We start from the raw sequence: 16,276 nt of genomic DNA on the forward strand, positions 1-16,276 counted from the left end.
TTCTGTAATTGTCCACGCTGGTTTTTAATTTTTCCAGCCAGGGTTCATTCTTATCATCACTTAGCGTTGGGATGGCAGTTTGTTCGAGCTCAGCAATTTTGTTCTGACTTGTCTGACTATCAACTCTCTGACACGGAAACCCATCTTTTAAACAAAGGACTGTCATACGTCCCTACAACACACTGGAATGAATTTGACTGGAAAGTCGACCTCAGCCGACATCATCGGAACCTTAAACTGAAGGAATTCTTTGCTAATTCCAGTGAATTGCCCAACCAATCGGACACACAAAGCACCCATCCATTTAAGAAAAAATCGAGCTTCGATCCACAAAGCCATAACCCATCTATTAAGTGTTATAATCGGCTATTAGATGAGACTGTCATGAAAAATGCTCCAATTACAAAAATGATCGGTCCCAACTTTAACAACTTAAGCAAAAATGAAGTGGACGCACTCAAAAAACTTAGTGCGAACCAAAACCTCACAATCAGGAGCGCTGACAAAGGTGGTGCAATCGTCCTCCAAAACACAGCAACCTATATTGCTGAACTGGACCGCCAATTGAGCGATACCACTGTCTATGACAAAATTGGTCATGATCCAACCATCACCTTTAAGCGAGAAATTGACAATATTTTGAAACATGCGTTAAGTGAAGGTATCATTGACAAGAAAACCCTTGAAGCATTGACTGTCGAGTACCCAGTAGTTCCACTACTGTATAGTTTGCCAAAAATACATAAGAACCTGACATCACCGCCCGGACGGCCAATTATTTCGGCCCGGGATTCTTTATATAGCACAATTGCTAAATATGTTGATTACTGGCTTCAACCAGTAATACAAGCAGAACCTACGTACCTAAAAGACACCACTGATCTTCTGCTAAAATTGCAAAGCTTAGGTGAACTACCAACCAATTGTATACTGTGCTGCATTGACGTTGTAAGTCTTTATACAAATATCCTGCACAACGCAGGCTTAAATTCTGTAGAAACAATCTTGGCTAACAATGACAACTACAAAGGACCGGCAATCAAGTTTCTTTTGGCATTATTAGAAAAAACTCTAACTAGAAACTTTTTCTATTTCAATGGGGAATACTACATCCAACGACAGGGGTGTGCAATGGGGAGTAACGCAGCTCCGGCCTTCGCAAATGCACATATGTTTGCAGTTGAAAAACAACTCTTCCTGAATAACCCCATGATGGAAAAACAGATACTTTTCTTTACCCGCTTTATCGATGATATCCTGTTACTTTGGACGGGCACACAACAAGACTTTGATGACAGCATGCTTTCTGTTAACCAAATGGATGCCAACATAAAGTTCACATACGAATGCAGTCAAAACCAAGTCCACTTTCTGGATGTCATGATCACTAAAGAAAATAATCAGCTCATGACAGACATCTATACTAAACCGACTGACACCAACACTTTCCTCCATGCGAACAGCCATCATCCCACCTCAATGAAAAAAGGTATCCCCTTTTCACAATTTCTGAGGATACGGAGAATAACTAGCCGTGAGGATAGAGCCGAGGCTGCAATGGACACTTTGCTATACAAATTTATGCAAAGGGGTTACAAAAAACCGGAACTTCTGGTGGCCAAACAAAGGGCACTTTCCATCAGTCGTGCACAAAGCTTACAAACTAAAGCACAGAATAACCAGAATTTATTACCATTCGTCACCACATTCTCTACAGCAAGTAAGCTAATCTCCAAAACGACTAAGCAACTTTGGCCAATTATATCCAGCGACTCAAGCTTGAAACCACTGCACAACAGCAGAATTCTTAACTGTCAAAAAAGAGGCAGGAACTTAAAGGACTGGTTGGTGAAGAATGACATCACCAAAATATCACCCCAGCCTGACCAACACTTCCTATCAAGGCGCCCTGGTTGCTACAAATGTGTTGGCTGCGCTACGTGTCGACACATGGAAATCGGTGCAACCTTCACACATCCGCATTCTGGCCAGAATATAGCAATAAAGCAAATTCTCTCTTGCCAAAGCAGATATGTAATATATCTTATTAAATGTCCCTGCGGATTGGCTTATGTCGGAAAAACTATATGCACCTTTAGGGAAAGAGCCGGACAACACAGGTCCAGCATCCGACATGCATGCGAAGGTCTTACAACCGATCAGCCAGTAGCTCGTCACTTTCAAGCTGCAAGACACTCCTTAGCCCAGCTGAGATATAAACTAATAGACCAAGTTGAAGCTTCTACAAGAGGAGGTGATCGTGGGAAGCGACTTCTACAACGGGAAGCTCGATGGATTCTGAGACTCGATACTGTCGCCCCGAGAGGGCTGAATGAACAACTTTCGTTTACACCATTCTTCTGAAAATATTCGTTCCCATTCTTTTCCCTTTTTTGGCCCCTAAACCCCGATATTCCGCGATTTTTCATGTCCCCAATATTAACTTTCTTATGGACGATTTGTGTGCCGTATAAATGGACTATCTGAGCAGAGGACATTTCCTTAATTAATTACCATTTAATCATGTTACAATATAGTGTGATTAATTGCCAGTGATGTCACTAACTGTTTATTATGTACTTCACATGCATTGATTGACGTTGTGACCCAATATTGTGAAGATGTGATCCTTTCGCTCATTTCACTTTTTTTTTAAAACATGCTTTTCACGTAATTTCCACTCTTTTCTTGAGATATCTCTCATCACTTTTCTCTTTTTCCCAAACAGCGGCTGCAGCGCCCGTAACTCTGGACGCACAGCATGGATACAGGTTACTAGGGTAACCCCACGCATAGCGTGCGTTCCACCAAACTATGCGACCAGCTGGGTGCGGTCCATACGCAGGAAGTACCAATGAGCAGTGTCGTCATCAGAATGGGGCAATCTGCATGCTGCTGTCGGGAGGCTGCTCTCACTGGTGTTCTACGGTATAAAGGTAATTACTGTACTTACTTTGTATTATCCCTGACGAAAAATCGATAAAGATTTGAAACGTTGGCTATTAGATAGTCTGTGTTTGACTTATTTACAAATCCTTGGAGTGCCGCCCGCTACTGCAATATATATATATATATATATATATATATATATATATATATATGACGTGGAAAGAATGGGCGGCACTCACGGGTTTAAATCCAAGAATAAACTTTAGTGGGGGTGACACCGTCACTAAAGTTTATTCTTGGATTTAAACCCGTGAGTGCCGCCCATTCTTTCCACGTCTTTGTACATCTCAGCACTGGGAAGGCAACACGGTCAGTTGTAGACAGGCAACCAGAGTGCCGACCGACCCCCGAATCTATATATATACTTGTTAATAAACCACTTTAAGTGCCCATAGTGATCAGCACAAATAAACAATGCACAAATAAACAATGTTCTTAAACTGTTTAGAACTGTGTTGATACTAGTTACAGTTGCAAGAATTAGTATGTGAACCCTTTGGAATTTCCGGGATTTCTGAAGAAATTGGTCATAAAATGTGTTCTGATCTTCATCGAAGTCACAATAATAGATGAACACAGTCTGCTTAAACTAATACCACACAAACAATTTTATGTTCTCTTGTTTTTATTGAACACACCATGTAAACATTCACAGTGCAGGGTGTGCAAAGTATGTGAACCCCTAGGCTAATGACTTCTCCAAGAGCTAATTGGAGTCGGGAGTCAGCCAACCTGGAGTCCAATCAATGAGACCAGATTGTAGGTCATGCTTAAAGCTGCCCTGCCTTATAAAAACACACACCAGTTTTGAGTTTGCTATTCTCAAGAAGCATTGCCTGATGTGATCCATGCCTCGCACAAAAGAGCTCTCAGAAGACCTACTATTAAGAATTGTTGATTTGCATAAAGCTGGAAAGGGTTACAAAAGTATCTCTAAAAGCTTTGATGTTTATCAGTCCACGGAAGTAATATTCTGAAGTAATATCCTGAAGGAATGTTAAAAAAAAGTCCAGTAACAAAATTAGAAACATTTGAAACTTGTCAATATTTCTCACCATATATGGCCTAATGTAAAAAATAATGCATGTATTCTAAGAAAGGTGCATCAATCATTCTTCAGTTTCCTGTCAGATATGCTGAAAAGGTAACTACTATTTCCTTTACTTCATTCATACAGTATTGTTTTTAAGTCATTTGCTTCCTTTTAGCTAAAAAGTAAGCATGTTACGTTGCTTCAAATGAAATACTCTGGATATTTCAGCTACTATATAATAAGTAAATGTAATAAAACATAAGTTGAGGCCTCTCATATGCCTTTAAATACTCAGTCCAAATATATAGTTTTACTCCCACAGGGAACTGGGCACACCCCAGTGAGGGACTCTTTCTTCCTGCTTGTCCAGTGTCAGTGAGTATTAGGGAGGCCAATCCCGGGATTCAGGATTCAAAATAAAGGAATAGGGGCAGCTACTCCTTGTTAAGTGTAGGCTTGTCCCAGAAAAGTACAGGAGTGGAAAGCAGCATAACGTAATACTACACTGCAAAGCAAGTTGTCTTACCCAGGGGATTAAACAGGAAAGTGTGTATAATTGTTGTTCTAGAGCAGAGGTTCTCAAGCTGTGGGTCCTGACCCCCAAAGTGGGTCCCAACCTTCTCAGTATGGAGTCAGAACTCCATGTTGCTGACCATCAGGCTGATGACTTTTCTAATCTCAGTCAGTGATTCAAGAGGCTGAAGAATCTCTTGAATTGTCTGTTATTTTAGACTGCACATAATTTTGTGCCTCCACAATGCTGCCATGTATGTGCTGTCTGCTGACTACACATGTGAGGTGATGACCTTCTGCAGTAACTTGCTGGGGTCCTGCAATTAATTTTATCATCTGATAGGGTCCTAGAGAAAAATAGTTTGAAGACCCCTGTTCTAGAGAAGGGCTGTACAGCCTGTGACCATAAATAAGGCACAGCATCTCTGAGACCCACAACAGAGGAGCATACTGTAACTTCTCACACAGTTGGAACCTATACCATAAATATGCCAGAGCTGCTTACAGAATGTACTACCTAAATAGTAGTTTTAGAATGGATCTCACATTTGGCTGCACTATATTTAAAGACTACCTGTTGGACTGAAGCATGAATGGGACAACTTGCTAAGTTTCTATGGTATGTTGAGCCTAATTCATAGATGGATAGTAATGGAATCACAGCTGTGATAGTGGTCCTAGTGTATGTACAAATATATATATATATATATATATATATATATATATAAATTATTGCGGAATCATCCCCCATGTTTACATGCGTGAGACTGACTGTGCAACACCAACTTTTCTGAGAATAGGCTGGACACATACCATACGCTCAATGTCAGTCACACATTGACAGATAGAGTCAGCCCTGTGTTGCACAGTTAGCCTTGCGCATTACACATAAATTGACCTCTAGGGCTGTGTTTTTGCAAGAGAGAACACAGCTGTAAGCATTACACTGACAACACTCCATCATCATGCCTTACAATCCAGCATCTCATTTTTAGCCACTACCCCGACTGCATCCAGAATTTGCAGAGTTCATCTCATTTCATTGCATTCCGGCCCGATTCAGGTCCTGACAGTAGTGCTGCTCATGCCACAAAGTACTGATGTTCGGTACTTTGCGCCAGACCCGTACTGCACATGTGCAGTTTGCGACGTAGGAGGCAGATTGGCTGCAGACTGTCAGTGATTGACAGTCTGCTGCCATTTAGGGGTGGAGACAGCTGCCATTTCCCAAAACAGAAGTATGTTGCCCCTATTGGGAGGGAGTAATGATCTGAACGAAAGATAGAGATTACCTGGCCTCTTTGTTGCTGATAGTGTTGCAGTTTATCTGTGTCCCGGGCACAGCATGGATCAATAATACATGCAGAGGGCATCTACTTATATCAGCACTAGTATGGTAATGCAGCAAGAGGCGTCTATCACAGCTTCTTCCATTATCCCTAGATCATAAGGGGTGACTATGGTGTATCACTTTATGACTTGAGTAGACAGACTTCCATACCTAACAGTCAAAAGGTATGCCATTCATTTATTCAAAGCAAATAAACAACTAACCTCCAAGTAATTCCATACAGTCATGCCAGTATGGTAGGGTGTATTTTGCAACTAAATATAGATGATCATACACCTTTAATTAATTATGCATTTTACATTAGTGGCTCACTTAAGTGTTTATTTTTATTGTTTCAATTTTCTTTTCTGTGCAAGATTTATATTATTGGTGTATTAGTTTGTAGTAATGTTGCAGATTCATCCTTTGCTGCTGTTGAGTTGATTTGTATTCTCATACCCCTTTCACATTGCACTTTTAAAATGGTATATTGCCGTTTTTTCCCATTTTAAAACGTTTAAGGCTGCAATGTGAAAGTGCCAAAGTTGATTTACCGGTTAAAGATAACCGGTATTTCAACACAGTTAAAAAGTCCTACACGTTTTAAAGCCGTTTTTTAGGCAGTGTGAATGGCTCTATTTCAATGGCTTGAAACGTGTCCCTTGGGGGTTAAACGGGTTGAATTTTGAATGGTATTAAATGATTTTTAAAACGGTTTTCACCTGCAATGTGAAAGGTCTCAAGGCTCAGACCCGTTTTAAAGTCCCATTTAAGAATACCGTGTCATTACCCATTTCTGCAATGTGAAAGCAGTATCAGTGTTATAAGTAGTGTGATCACTTGCTCCCATAATTGATAATCACTTGCTTTAAATACCATTAACTGTGTTTTTATTTTCTCTTTTGTAGAAAATTGAAAATGGAAGGTTTGCCAAATGTAAATATTTTGCTCATGCAATGGTCAATAACACGGATTTGTTAATGGTGATGAAAAAGTAAGTTATTTGGATTGTTATAGTTGTCTGGTACGGGGAATAATTAATTTGTTTCTGAATCAGTTTGGGAATTGTAATTAAACAGTTTCAGGAGTGAAAAACAGCTTTATGGATTTTTTGTCTTATTCCATATATGGGGCAAATATTTTACAATTGTATGCACAATTAGACTGTTAAGGGGTGTACACATTGTGCAACGTTCTTTCTATTCAATCTCGATCCGATCGCATTGCATGGCGAATTCACTGTGGTGAATTCAATATACCACAGTGAATCTATTCACTGTGGTGGATTGAATCCACCACAGTGAATCTATTCACTGTGGTGGATTCAACCTGTATGCACATACTACCCTGAACACTCTATATGTGTGGGTTCCATTCCGCTAATCCTATTTGAAGGAAATTCTGAGTTGTCGCATGTTTTTGGAATTTTACGAATCACTTTGAGAATACTACTCTGGATGCCTTTTGTTTGGACACACACAGTTATATCGGTTACTATATTGCCCCTGATGAAGTCATAACAATGACAAAATGCGTTGGGCCCGTTCTGCTGACCGAATCTATCAACCCACCAGAGTTGTATATGCATTTGTGATCTATCAAAATTTGTGTACCTGTAATACCCTAGTAGGTTTTTTTTCTGTGATTGTACATTTTTTACCATTTTTATTTATTAAATATCAATTGGTAATTCAAATTCATTATCTGAGCGCCCTCTGAAAACCCATTTTTTTGGTATATGTATATATATATATATATATCTATAGAACAGATCTGTACTATATAGTCTTACCTGCACATTCTATTCAATGCCACGGGGCCACGCATCGGTATGGAATGCTTTCGATTTGCTTTTAGAAGCAAAAATCGACTAGAAAAGTAGACAAAATCAAACCGTATGTACCCCCCTATTACTGTTCTGAGTTCTGTCCAAGCCACACCATGCAGTAGTCATCACTGTGCTAGCTCTGTTCAAACTATAGATTCTCATTATTGCTGTTTGTGAATATAACATGGAATGGTAACGGAAGAGTGGAATACAAACATTTATTGTAACATTTGCACACATCTACTTACTGAATAAATCTAGGGCAAAACTTATTTCAAGTGCAGCTACTGTACTCTCTTTGGTGGGGGTTATTCATTAACATTACACAATGGTGCAAAACTGAACCAAAACCATCTAGCAATTTTGCTTTTATTTGTCTAATGCAAGTTGAACAATAGTAGCAAATGATGTATTGGTTGCTGTGGATTTAGTGCACATTTGTACCTTGCAGTGTTAATAAATAACCCTCCCTGAACATTTACCTGGCAGCATGTGGGATGTTTGCTCTCATTAATTCTTATGAATGTTAATACATGCCCAGAATATGGGTAACCATGCACTACAAACATGTAGTGCATGTTGTTGGTACACACATTAAATGCAACGCATATTTTGTTATACTGTATACATGTTTAATGTGCAGTTGTGAGTATTTGATTTAAGGGAAAAGGGGGTTTATTTGCATGGCGTGATGTTCTGATTGCCCAAATGTAAGTCTGCTCTGTGTTCTATGTCAGGAAACATTAAGTTATTCACTGTTTTTTTCCCCAGTGGTATTTTGTTTGTTACAAAAGGAACATTTGGACAACTTACTTGTGAATGGCAGTACAGTTATGATGAGTTTACCAAAGAGCCAGTTGTTGTGAGTGGTAGAAGATTGCGCATTGAAGCAAAGGTATAGTAACGCTTTATTTTTCTATTGAAAAACTTATTTAAAAAAAAAAAAAGAGAATATCTGCTTCCAATGGTGCTGATTTATCAACAAGTTTTATCGTGTACAATGAGTTTCGAAATTCATTGAGGGCCAGATGTACTAAGCTTGAAAAGTGATAATGCACCAGCCAATCAGCTTCTAACTGATATACTTCAGTCTGTATATCATATACAAGGAGTTTTAAAACTTGATGCGCGTGATAAAACCCATTGATAAATCAGACCCTAAATGCTAAAATGTGTTTAAGAAATTATATCTTACAAATATTTTTCCAGCTGCAGATGCTTCATAAATAATCTGTAGTATTTGCCATCCTGTAATACTTTAACCACTTAATGATCGATTGCTGGCTACCAACTGTGGACAAGTCTGCACATGATTTCATGACATCATACATAAGTGGCAAATATAATAAAAAAAAATTTTTTTTTAAATGTTTGTTAAAATTAATGTGTACTTATTGGAGGTCTAGCCAATTACATAGCGATATATTCGTCAGTGGTCTCACTACATGCATAAAAATGACCTCTAGAAGAAATGTTGTCCTCTTTTGCATATTTTTCCTTATCACGCTCTTATTTTTATCACCTATATTTAATTTATAGAAAAGGTTATTCTCTGTGAAAAAAGTATTTTCCTACATAAACCGGAAGACTCCTCCTCTACCTAGTATCCCAATTGTGGTGTAGGCATTTCTTGATTGAAGACCTATGGTGGCTAAAACTTTCCTTTATCATTCTGGTATTTTTAGAGTAAGTTGCAGGAATATTTCAAGATGTAAGTATAACAGAATACTTCTTGTTATCCTGAAGGTTGATAAAAAAACCTTGTAACTAAGAATTGGCAGTTGGTACAGCCCATGAATACCTGAAAACATCTTGTTTGAGGCTCAACCAGCTCGTAGTGCCAGTCACACATTTAGAGAAATCAGATGCTATCTGCATATGCTTGGTTAGGACCTTTGCAATAGGAAGATCTTGGTGGTTGTTTCAAGATATCTGATCACTGAAGATAAGTTGCCACTGTTTAAGTACCTTCCTTCCAATACATTTAGAGGAAATGGTGTATGTACTAAAAAAAAGTGCTTTTTCTCAGAAGACAGAAAGGCATCTTTCACCTGCTTAAGTAGAAGGGCCTCTTATCTGAGCATTTAATTTTTTGGGAAGACTTCCTCAATGTCCCTCCTGACTTAACATCAATAAATCACTTACCGATGCTAGCCAGGGCCTGGGGTATGTCAAATGGATCTGAGGTAACCCGTTTGATTCCAAGGAGTTGGGACAAATGTAGATGCTGGATGGAAGCTCTCAAAATGTAATAAAGAATTCCTGTCAAATAGCTATAGTAAAACAATATTTGGGGAGATTTGATTGTTATTCAAAGACAGATCCATCCATTAAGTTGATGAAGTTTTTGCTGAGGGTGAGGTTAAACCTTACTGTACCAGGTAGAGTATTCAAGTAATCAATAAAGGATAGCAATTTCTCTTATCCACCCTGCCAGATGAGGAAAAGGTCACCAATGTACCTTGCATAGAACAGGATGTGAACACTATAGATACAGTTGCTGGGAATATACATTTGATGGTAAGCAGTGATAGGGCCATGTTAGACCCATAATACACAGTTCATTACTTCTGTAAATAAAAACAGTTTTCAAAGAAAGTAATCATTGTCACTATGAGGATTAGCAGGAACTCAACTGGCAGACCACTATAGGAGGAATTGCTAATAATATCGCCCTGACAGGATTACCTCCTCAAATCATGGAGAATATTAGATTAGAAGCTTAAAACATCAACCGTCACATAGAGACTGAGCATACAACTTTCTCAAAAGCAATACAAAAAATTGGTGTTCCAAATGGCGCTGTAGTCTCCTCTTTTAAGGTGTGCGATGTTTCTATCACCAATAGGGTGGAATCAAATCTCCCTCCTTCCGTCCAGTCGCTCTTAAAGACAACCACAACTGACCTGGGTAAAATTCCCTATGTGCCCGTAATGGTTTCTTTAAGTCTCCACGACCTCTGCACGCATATGTGACGATGCCAGACCAGTAAGATCACCAGGACCCCATGAAATATGAACTCACCAGAATCAGGTGCCCTATATGCATGAAAAGGTTTCTTTTTCCTCCGAGTTCCCACAGGTAGACAGCTTACTCCATGGAATTTTTGCAGTATCCAAAAAATTTATTTTCCACAATAAAACGAATAAAAATACATAAAAAGTGGGAAGGAAATCCCAAGGTGAGTGGTGGTCTGGGTTACCTCCCAATCCGGATAGAAGGCCGCCCAGTTGCTGAAGATGGTAACCAGCACCTACCACAAACCTCTAGGGTATTTCGCTTGCTCCTCCAACCACCAACGCGTTTCGGGCTATGTGAATGAGCCCTTTTTCACACCTTGAAAAAGGGCTCATTCACATAGCCCGAAACGCGTTGGTGGTTGGAGGAGCAAGCGAAATACCCTAGAGGTTTGTGGTAGGTGCTGGTTACCATCTTCAGCAACTGGGCGGCCTTCTATCCGGATTGGGAGGTAACCCAGACCACCACTCACCTTGGGATTTCCTTCCCACTTTTTATGTATTTTTATTCGTTTTATTGTGGAAAATACATTTTTTGGATACTGCAAAAATTCCATGGAGTAAGCTGTCTACCTGTGGGAACTCGGAGGAAAAAGAAACCTTTTCATGCATATAGGGCACCTGATTCTGGTGAGTTCATATTTCATGGGGTCCTGGTAATCTTACTGGTCTGGCATCGTCACATATGCGTGCAGAGGTCGTGGAGACTTAAAGAAACCATTACGGGCACATAGGGAATTTTACCCAGGTCAGTTGTGGTTGTCTTTAAGAGCGACTGGACGGAAGGAGGGAGATTTGATTCCACCCTATTGGTGATAGAAACATCGCACACCTTAAAAGAGGAGACTACAGCGCCATTTGGAACACCAATTTTTTGTATTGCATATGTGTTAAGATTTGGGAATCTTAAGGTGTATCCCTAGGCTGCAGTGGTCTGGGCGCTGTCATTATTTTCATTTTTGTGTCTAACTTTCTCAAAAGGTCTTTTGTATTTTTCTATTCCGGACCAATGGCTTTAGGTAAAAAATAAACTAATTGAGACAGTGGTTGACACAGGGAGTCCTTAGCCAATATTATAGGTCTCTATGGATGCTGTGTCTAGGATTTATGCACCTCTTAAAGGGTGTAAGAAAATCATAATTTGGGAACTGTCTGAGATAGAAACTCAGCAGTGTCAGTATTGATGAAATAGTTGTTCATTCCCATTGATATTACTCAATTTCCTGTTTATATTTCCATGTAGAGTCATAGTCCACTCCTTAATATAATAGTCACCATTAAGAAGAACAATGCTGCCACCTAGATGACAAGTTTGGTGTCATTCTGTAATGATTTGATGGCTAAAGCAACATCCTTAGTTATATTTTGGAATTATACTTTTTCTTCTCAAGAAAGGGAATGGGATCTCTTTCCTGGACTCCCAAGAAAGCGTAAATCAAAGAGTTAAGGGTGGGGGGGGGGGTCGGTCAACTGTCCTTGGTCATTTAAATTTGGTCCTGGCCTGGTCACATTGAGGACCTGGGACATTCATGTCACAAGAAGAATTGTGTGCAAAGTGGTTCTGAAGGCAAAGTTATCTGCTTTTCTGATAGATATATCTATCAGAAACCAGATGTTTACATTATTGTGCGAGTGCAGACACTCTGGACTTTATGGCTACTAAGACCCACAATCCCGACCCTATTGGCCCAAAAAGGGGTCCGGCCACTACACAAAGTGGGTCAGGGAATCAAGATATGGCAAAGTTGCATAACATAGAGGGAGGTAGAGGACATGTGATTTAAGAAACAAAATGTGGCCAGATCTGGGATCCGATCAGAGGTGTATGACGGGTACAACATGGGCATAGGGAGCATGTTCAGTGCCTTCCGCTCGATGGATTTGGATGAAAACTTCAGAGGGATGGCAAATCATCTGGGATGCCTAATGGAGTTGCCCGGACCTCTGTCCCATGTGAACTTGGTGTACGCCGGGCAGACCTTTCACCCAGGGAGCGTGTTCTGGACCTTCCACTAGATGGATTTCGATGGAAAGTCACTGATGGATTACAAATGGTCTATGATGCCTAACTGAGTGCTTGGGTTCCTGGTGTGACTTCCTGTTGGTGGGAGCCATAGAGAAAAATTGACTAGGGGAGCCTGTAGACGAAAACCTTCCAGAGGGGTGGCAATTTGTTTGGGAAGCAAAATTGGGAGGGTTGGAAGATCAGATGAGCTACAATGCCTCCTAAACAAAATCAATATCTGGGCAGTGTCCTCTGATGCTAAAAGAAAGGCAGCAGCAAGAGCAGTGACTCTCAAAAAATAAAAAATTCCCCAAAAAATTAAAAAAAAATACAAAGTTCCAAAAATACAAAAAAAGTATCAAATGCTACAGATACAGAGAAAAGGCAAAGGCATTGCCCCCCCCCCCCCCCCCCCCCCCCAAAAAAAAAAAACATTGAAAAAAGTTGCTGCTACAGCCAAAACCCCATCAACACAAATGACACTTGGCAGTCACCTGCTGAGTCTGTTGGAAGATCTGTCAAGCTTAAAACAAGAGGATAGAGTTCAAATAATGCTAATTGCACAACCAAAGCAAGCCCGTACCTCAGCTAGTGTTCTGGGATAATGATGTTAAGAAAACAGCAGTTTGGAAGCAGGTGAACCATTTTTCTGAGGAAACTAACAATGAGAATGTATGACTGCTAGCAACCTGCAGAACTGAATAAAACATTGCAAAGCTTTGAGAAATTGTGCATTCATATCACTAGCTTACTGTCAGAGCTGAACATTGACAAAGAAACAGAGGATCTTGCTGGAAATTACACAAACACATTGATCTTGCATCACAGCAATGCAGCTCTTCTAAACAAATCAGCCTGCCATTTTGAAAATAAACACTGACTAACAGGTTCCAAACCAGATCCCAGCAAATTATTGTGCATACAGCCCTGGGATGTTACCTTATAAATTCCTAAGATTCATGCAAACTTCCAGCTGTGCCAATGATTGCTAAACTGTACTGTGTATGTCCCAAAGAAACTACAGATCTAAATCAGTTATGGTTCCAATGAATTATATAAAACGTGTGGATTAATGACCATCTTTCTTTTTTTTATACGTATCCCGTAGTTGAAATACAGCTATCCATTGTTAGTATTTTACATAAAAAAATTGGTGAACACAATGTTGTGTTGGAGGAAACCATATTGTGTACTAACCAACTTTCATGCAAATCTGTGCTGTTGCACACTGCATCTCATGCCTTACTAGCATAACTATATCCTACAGAATTAATATCATTCATTTTTATGAATATATAATCAACCCACTGACACTTTAATTCACGATGACCAGTAAACGTCAAGTCAAAGTAGGTAATGAAAGTTGATTTTCTTTGCAATGTAGGGGATTTGATAAGGTTTATTCAATGGACGTGTTTATTTTCACATCACTAGGATAAAACATTGGCTGAAATTGCTTAGAGATTTATTGGCAAATCCTTGCCCAGGATGATCTAGTGTAATGTAAAATATCTAAATGAAAAGCAGCGCCTGTTTACTGTACAACCTGTCCTTTGTACATCAGAAGCTTAAAGTGGATGAAAATTCCAGAAGTGAATGCAAACACTGAGGCTCCACTTCCTCTAAGAACTGGCCAGACCCAGAGTGCGCATTACAGAGATGCATGGCAGGCTGCTCAGGCGCAGCATGGATTAAAGTGACCAGTCTGTTTCTTACATCTTAAATTGTTTATCCTTCAGGAACGAGTGAAATCTGTTTTTCATGCCAAAGAGTTTGGAAAAATAATCAATTTTAAAACTCCAGAAGATGCCAAGGTAAATACAATAATATTAATTACAATATTCAAAGTGGGAGTACTGGGAAAGAATAACTATTATTGGCTTGTATGATGACAGGAGGAGGTAGAGCCCCCCAGTATTTGCCTTATGTGTTTTTGTTCAGATATTTTTATTACTTATGCAATGGGTAAATATATATATATATATATATATATATATCTATCTATGTTACACAGTTTGGAAAATACACATTTTTTTTTTAAGTCTGATTGTGTCTCTGACAAGTTAGTTTTCCATAACTACAGTATCTACACCATTTATGGATGAAACACAGCTAGTGTTTTATTTATATTCCATTGCTTTTAAAAGTGGATCACACACACAGATGAATAATGTTCCCTAGTTTTGTAGTAACAATAAAAGGGTACTGAATTTACAACTTAGATGGCAAATTAGTGCTCACTCATGTATAACAACCTCCCTTATGGAGTGATAACATAACAATTGCCAAACGCTATTAGGCGACATACGGCCACCCTCTATCCATACTTGCCCACTTTCCTGCAGACTCATGATTTTTCGGCCAGTCCCCCACACCCACAGAAGAGTAGTCGCATCTCCCACATCCCACCTGCTTCCTAGTATGGTGGGCAGGATGAGGGGATATTTGGGGAATTGTATGGACGTTTTTTAATGGAATGAAATTGTGATGTTTGACCCCCTCTTCACACACACACACACACACGCAAGTTGCTACATTTTGGGGGTGGGGCCTAGTGAGTGACAGCCGGCACTGCCCCCCCCACCCACCCCCCCCCCCACCCCCACCCCTATATGCAAGTTGCATCTCCTCTCCAGGTTTCTCCCAGAGAGGAGAGACTATACGTGTGAAAGAGTGCCTTTATCTTCTTTGCTGAATGGATTTGTTATATTATTTAGCAATAAATATTGCATGTAAAGACACTTGCAAAAATGCAAGTAAAATCAAACGCCACCATTAAAGTCTAGGTTTTAAGTATGCTCATGCTTAACACAGGCATGGGCATAGCTATAATGGGTACTGGAGGTGCCAATGTAAGCAGTTTCATCCAACCCATTGCCCAGTCTGATTATTATGACATTCCACCAGTGAGAGGCCAATGTAGAGCATATAATGGTAAGAGGGTGCTCTATAGTGTGGCATTATATGAACTGGGCACTGTAATGTGGTATGATATGAACTGGAAGGCATTTAATATGGTATAATATAAAATGAGAGCTACTTTAATGTTACAGTATATGAACTGGGGACCTGTAATTTGGCACACTATGAACTGGAGGTATTGTAAGAACTAGGAACACTATCATAATTATAAATACTTTGTGGCAAATGTGTACTGGCAGCCGTGACATCATGTAAACTAGGGAATTCTGATCAGAGGTAATGTTAACTAGGGCACTACTATGGGGGAGTTAATGTTAACTAGGGCACTACTATGATCCGCACTATTGTGGGGCATAAAATGATGAAATGCTGTGGAGACATGTTTCTCTTAAAGCACTGGCACAGTAGCCCCCTCAAAATATTGCTATGGGGCCCACATAGTTCTTGATATGTCCCTGAACTTGATATGTTCCATCACTATAATACAATTACCTTTGCATTATAGTGATGGGACACTGAACCCAAATGGGGTGCAATTTGGAAGCTCAGAAATATACAATATAGGACCTAATGTTGTATATTTCTGAGCTTCCAAATCTCACCCCAGTTGGGTTCAGTGTTCCATCACTATAATGTAAAGGTAATATTAAAGGAGTCGTACAATTGCAGATGCAGAATT

The 16,276-nt window shown here is 39.6% G+C and overlaps 1 protein-coding gene across 1 annotated transcript in view; it reads left to right on the plus strand.

Annotated features, from left to right (window-relative positions):
* VPS13A (vacuolar protein sorting 13 homolog A) overlaps positions 1-16,276 on the plus strand; it is a 226,647-nt gene that overhangs the window by 205,421 nt on the left and 4,950 nt on the right. Inside the window, exons 69-71 of the mRNA XM_083186138.1 lie at positions 6,734-6,819; positions 8,425-8,548; positions 14,415-14,489. Of these exons, the coding sequence (XP_083042264.1) occupies positions 6,734-6,819; positions 8,425-8,548; positions 14,415-14,489 (285 nt within the window). The remainder of the gene's footprint in view (positions 1-6,733; positions 6,820-8,424; positions 8,549-14,414; positions 14,490-16,276) is intronic.

The sequence above is a fragment of the Crinia signifera genome, chromosome 1 (genome assembly GCF_055691185.1).
Source record: "Crinia signifera chromosome 1, ASM5569118v1, whole genome shotgun sequence".
NCBI lineage: Eukaryota > Metazoa > Chordata > Amphibia > Anura > Myobatrachidae > Crinia > Crinia signifera.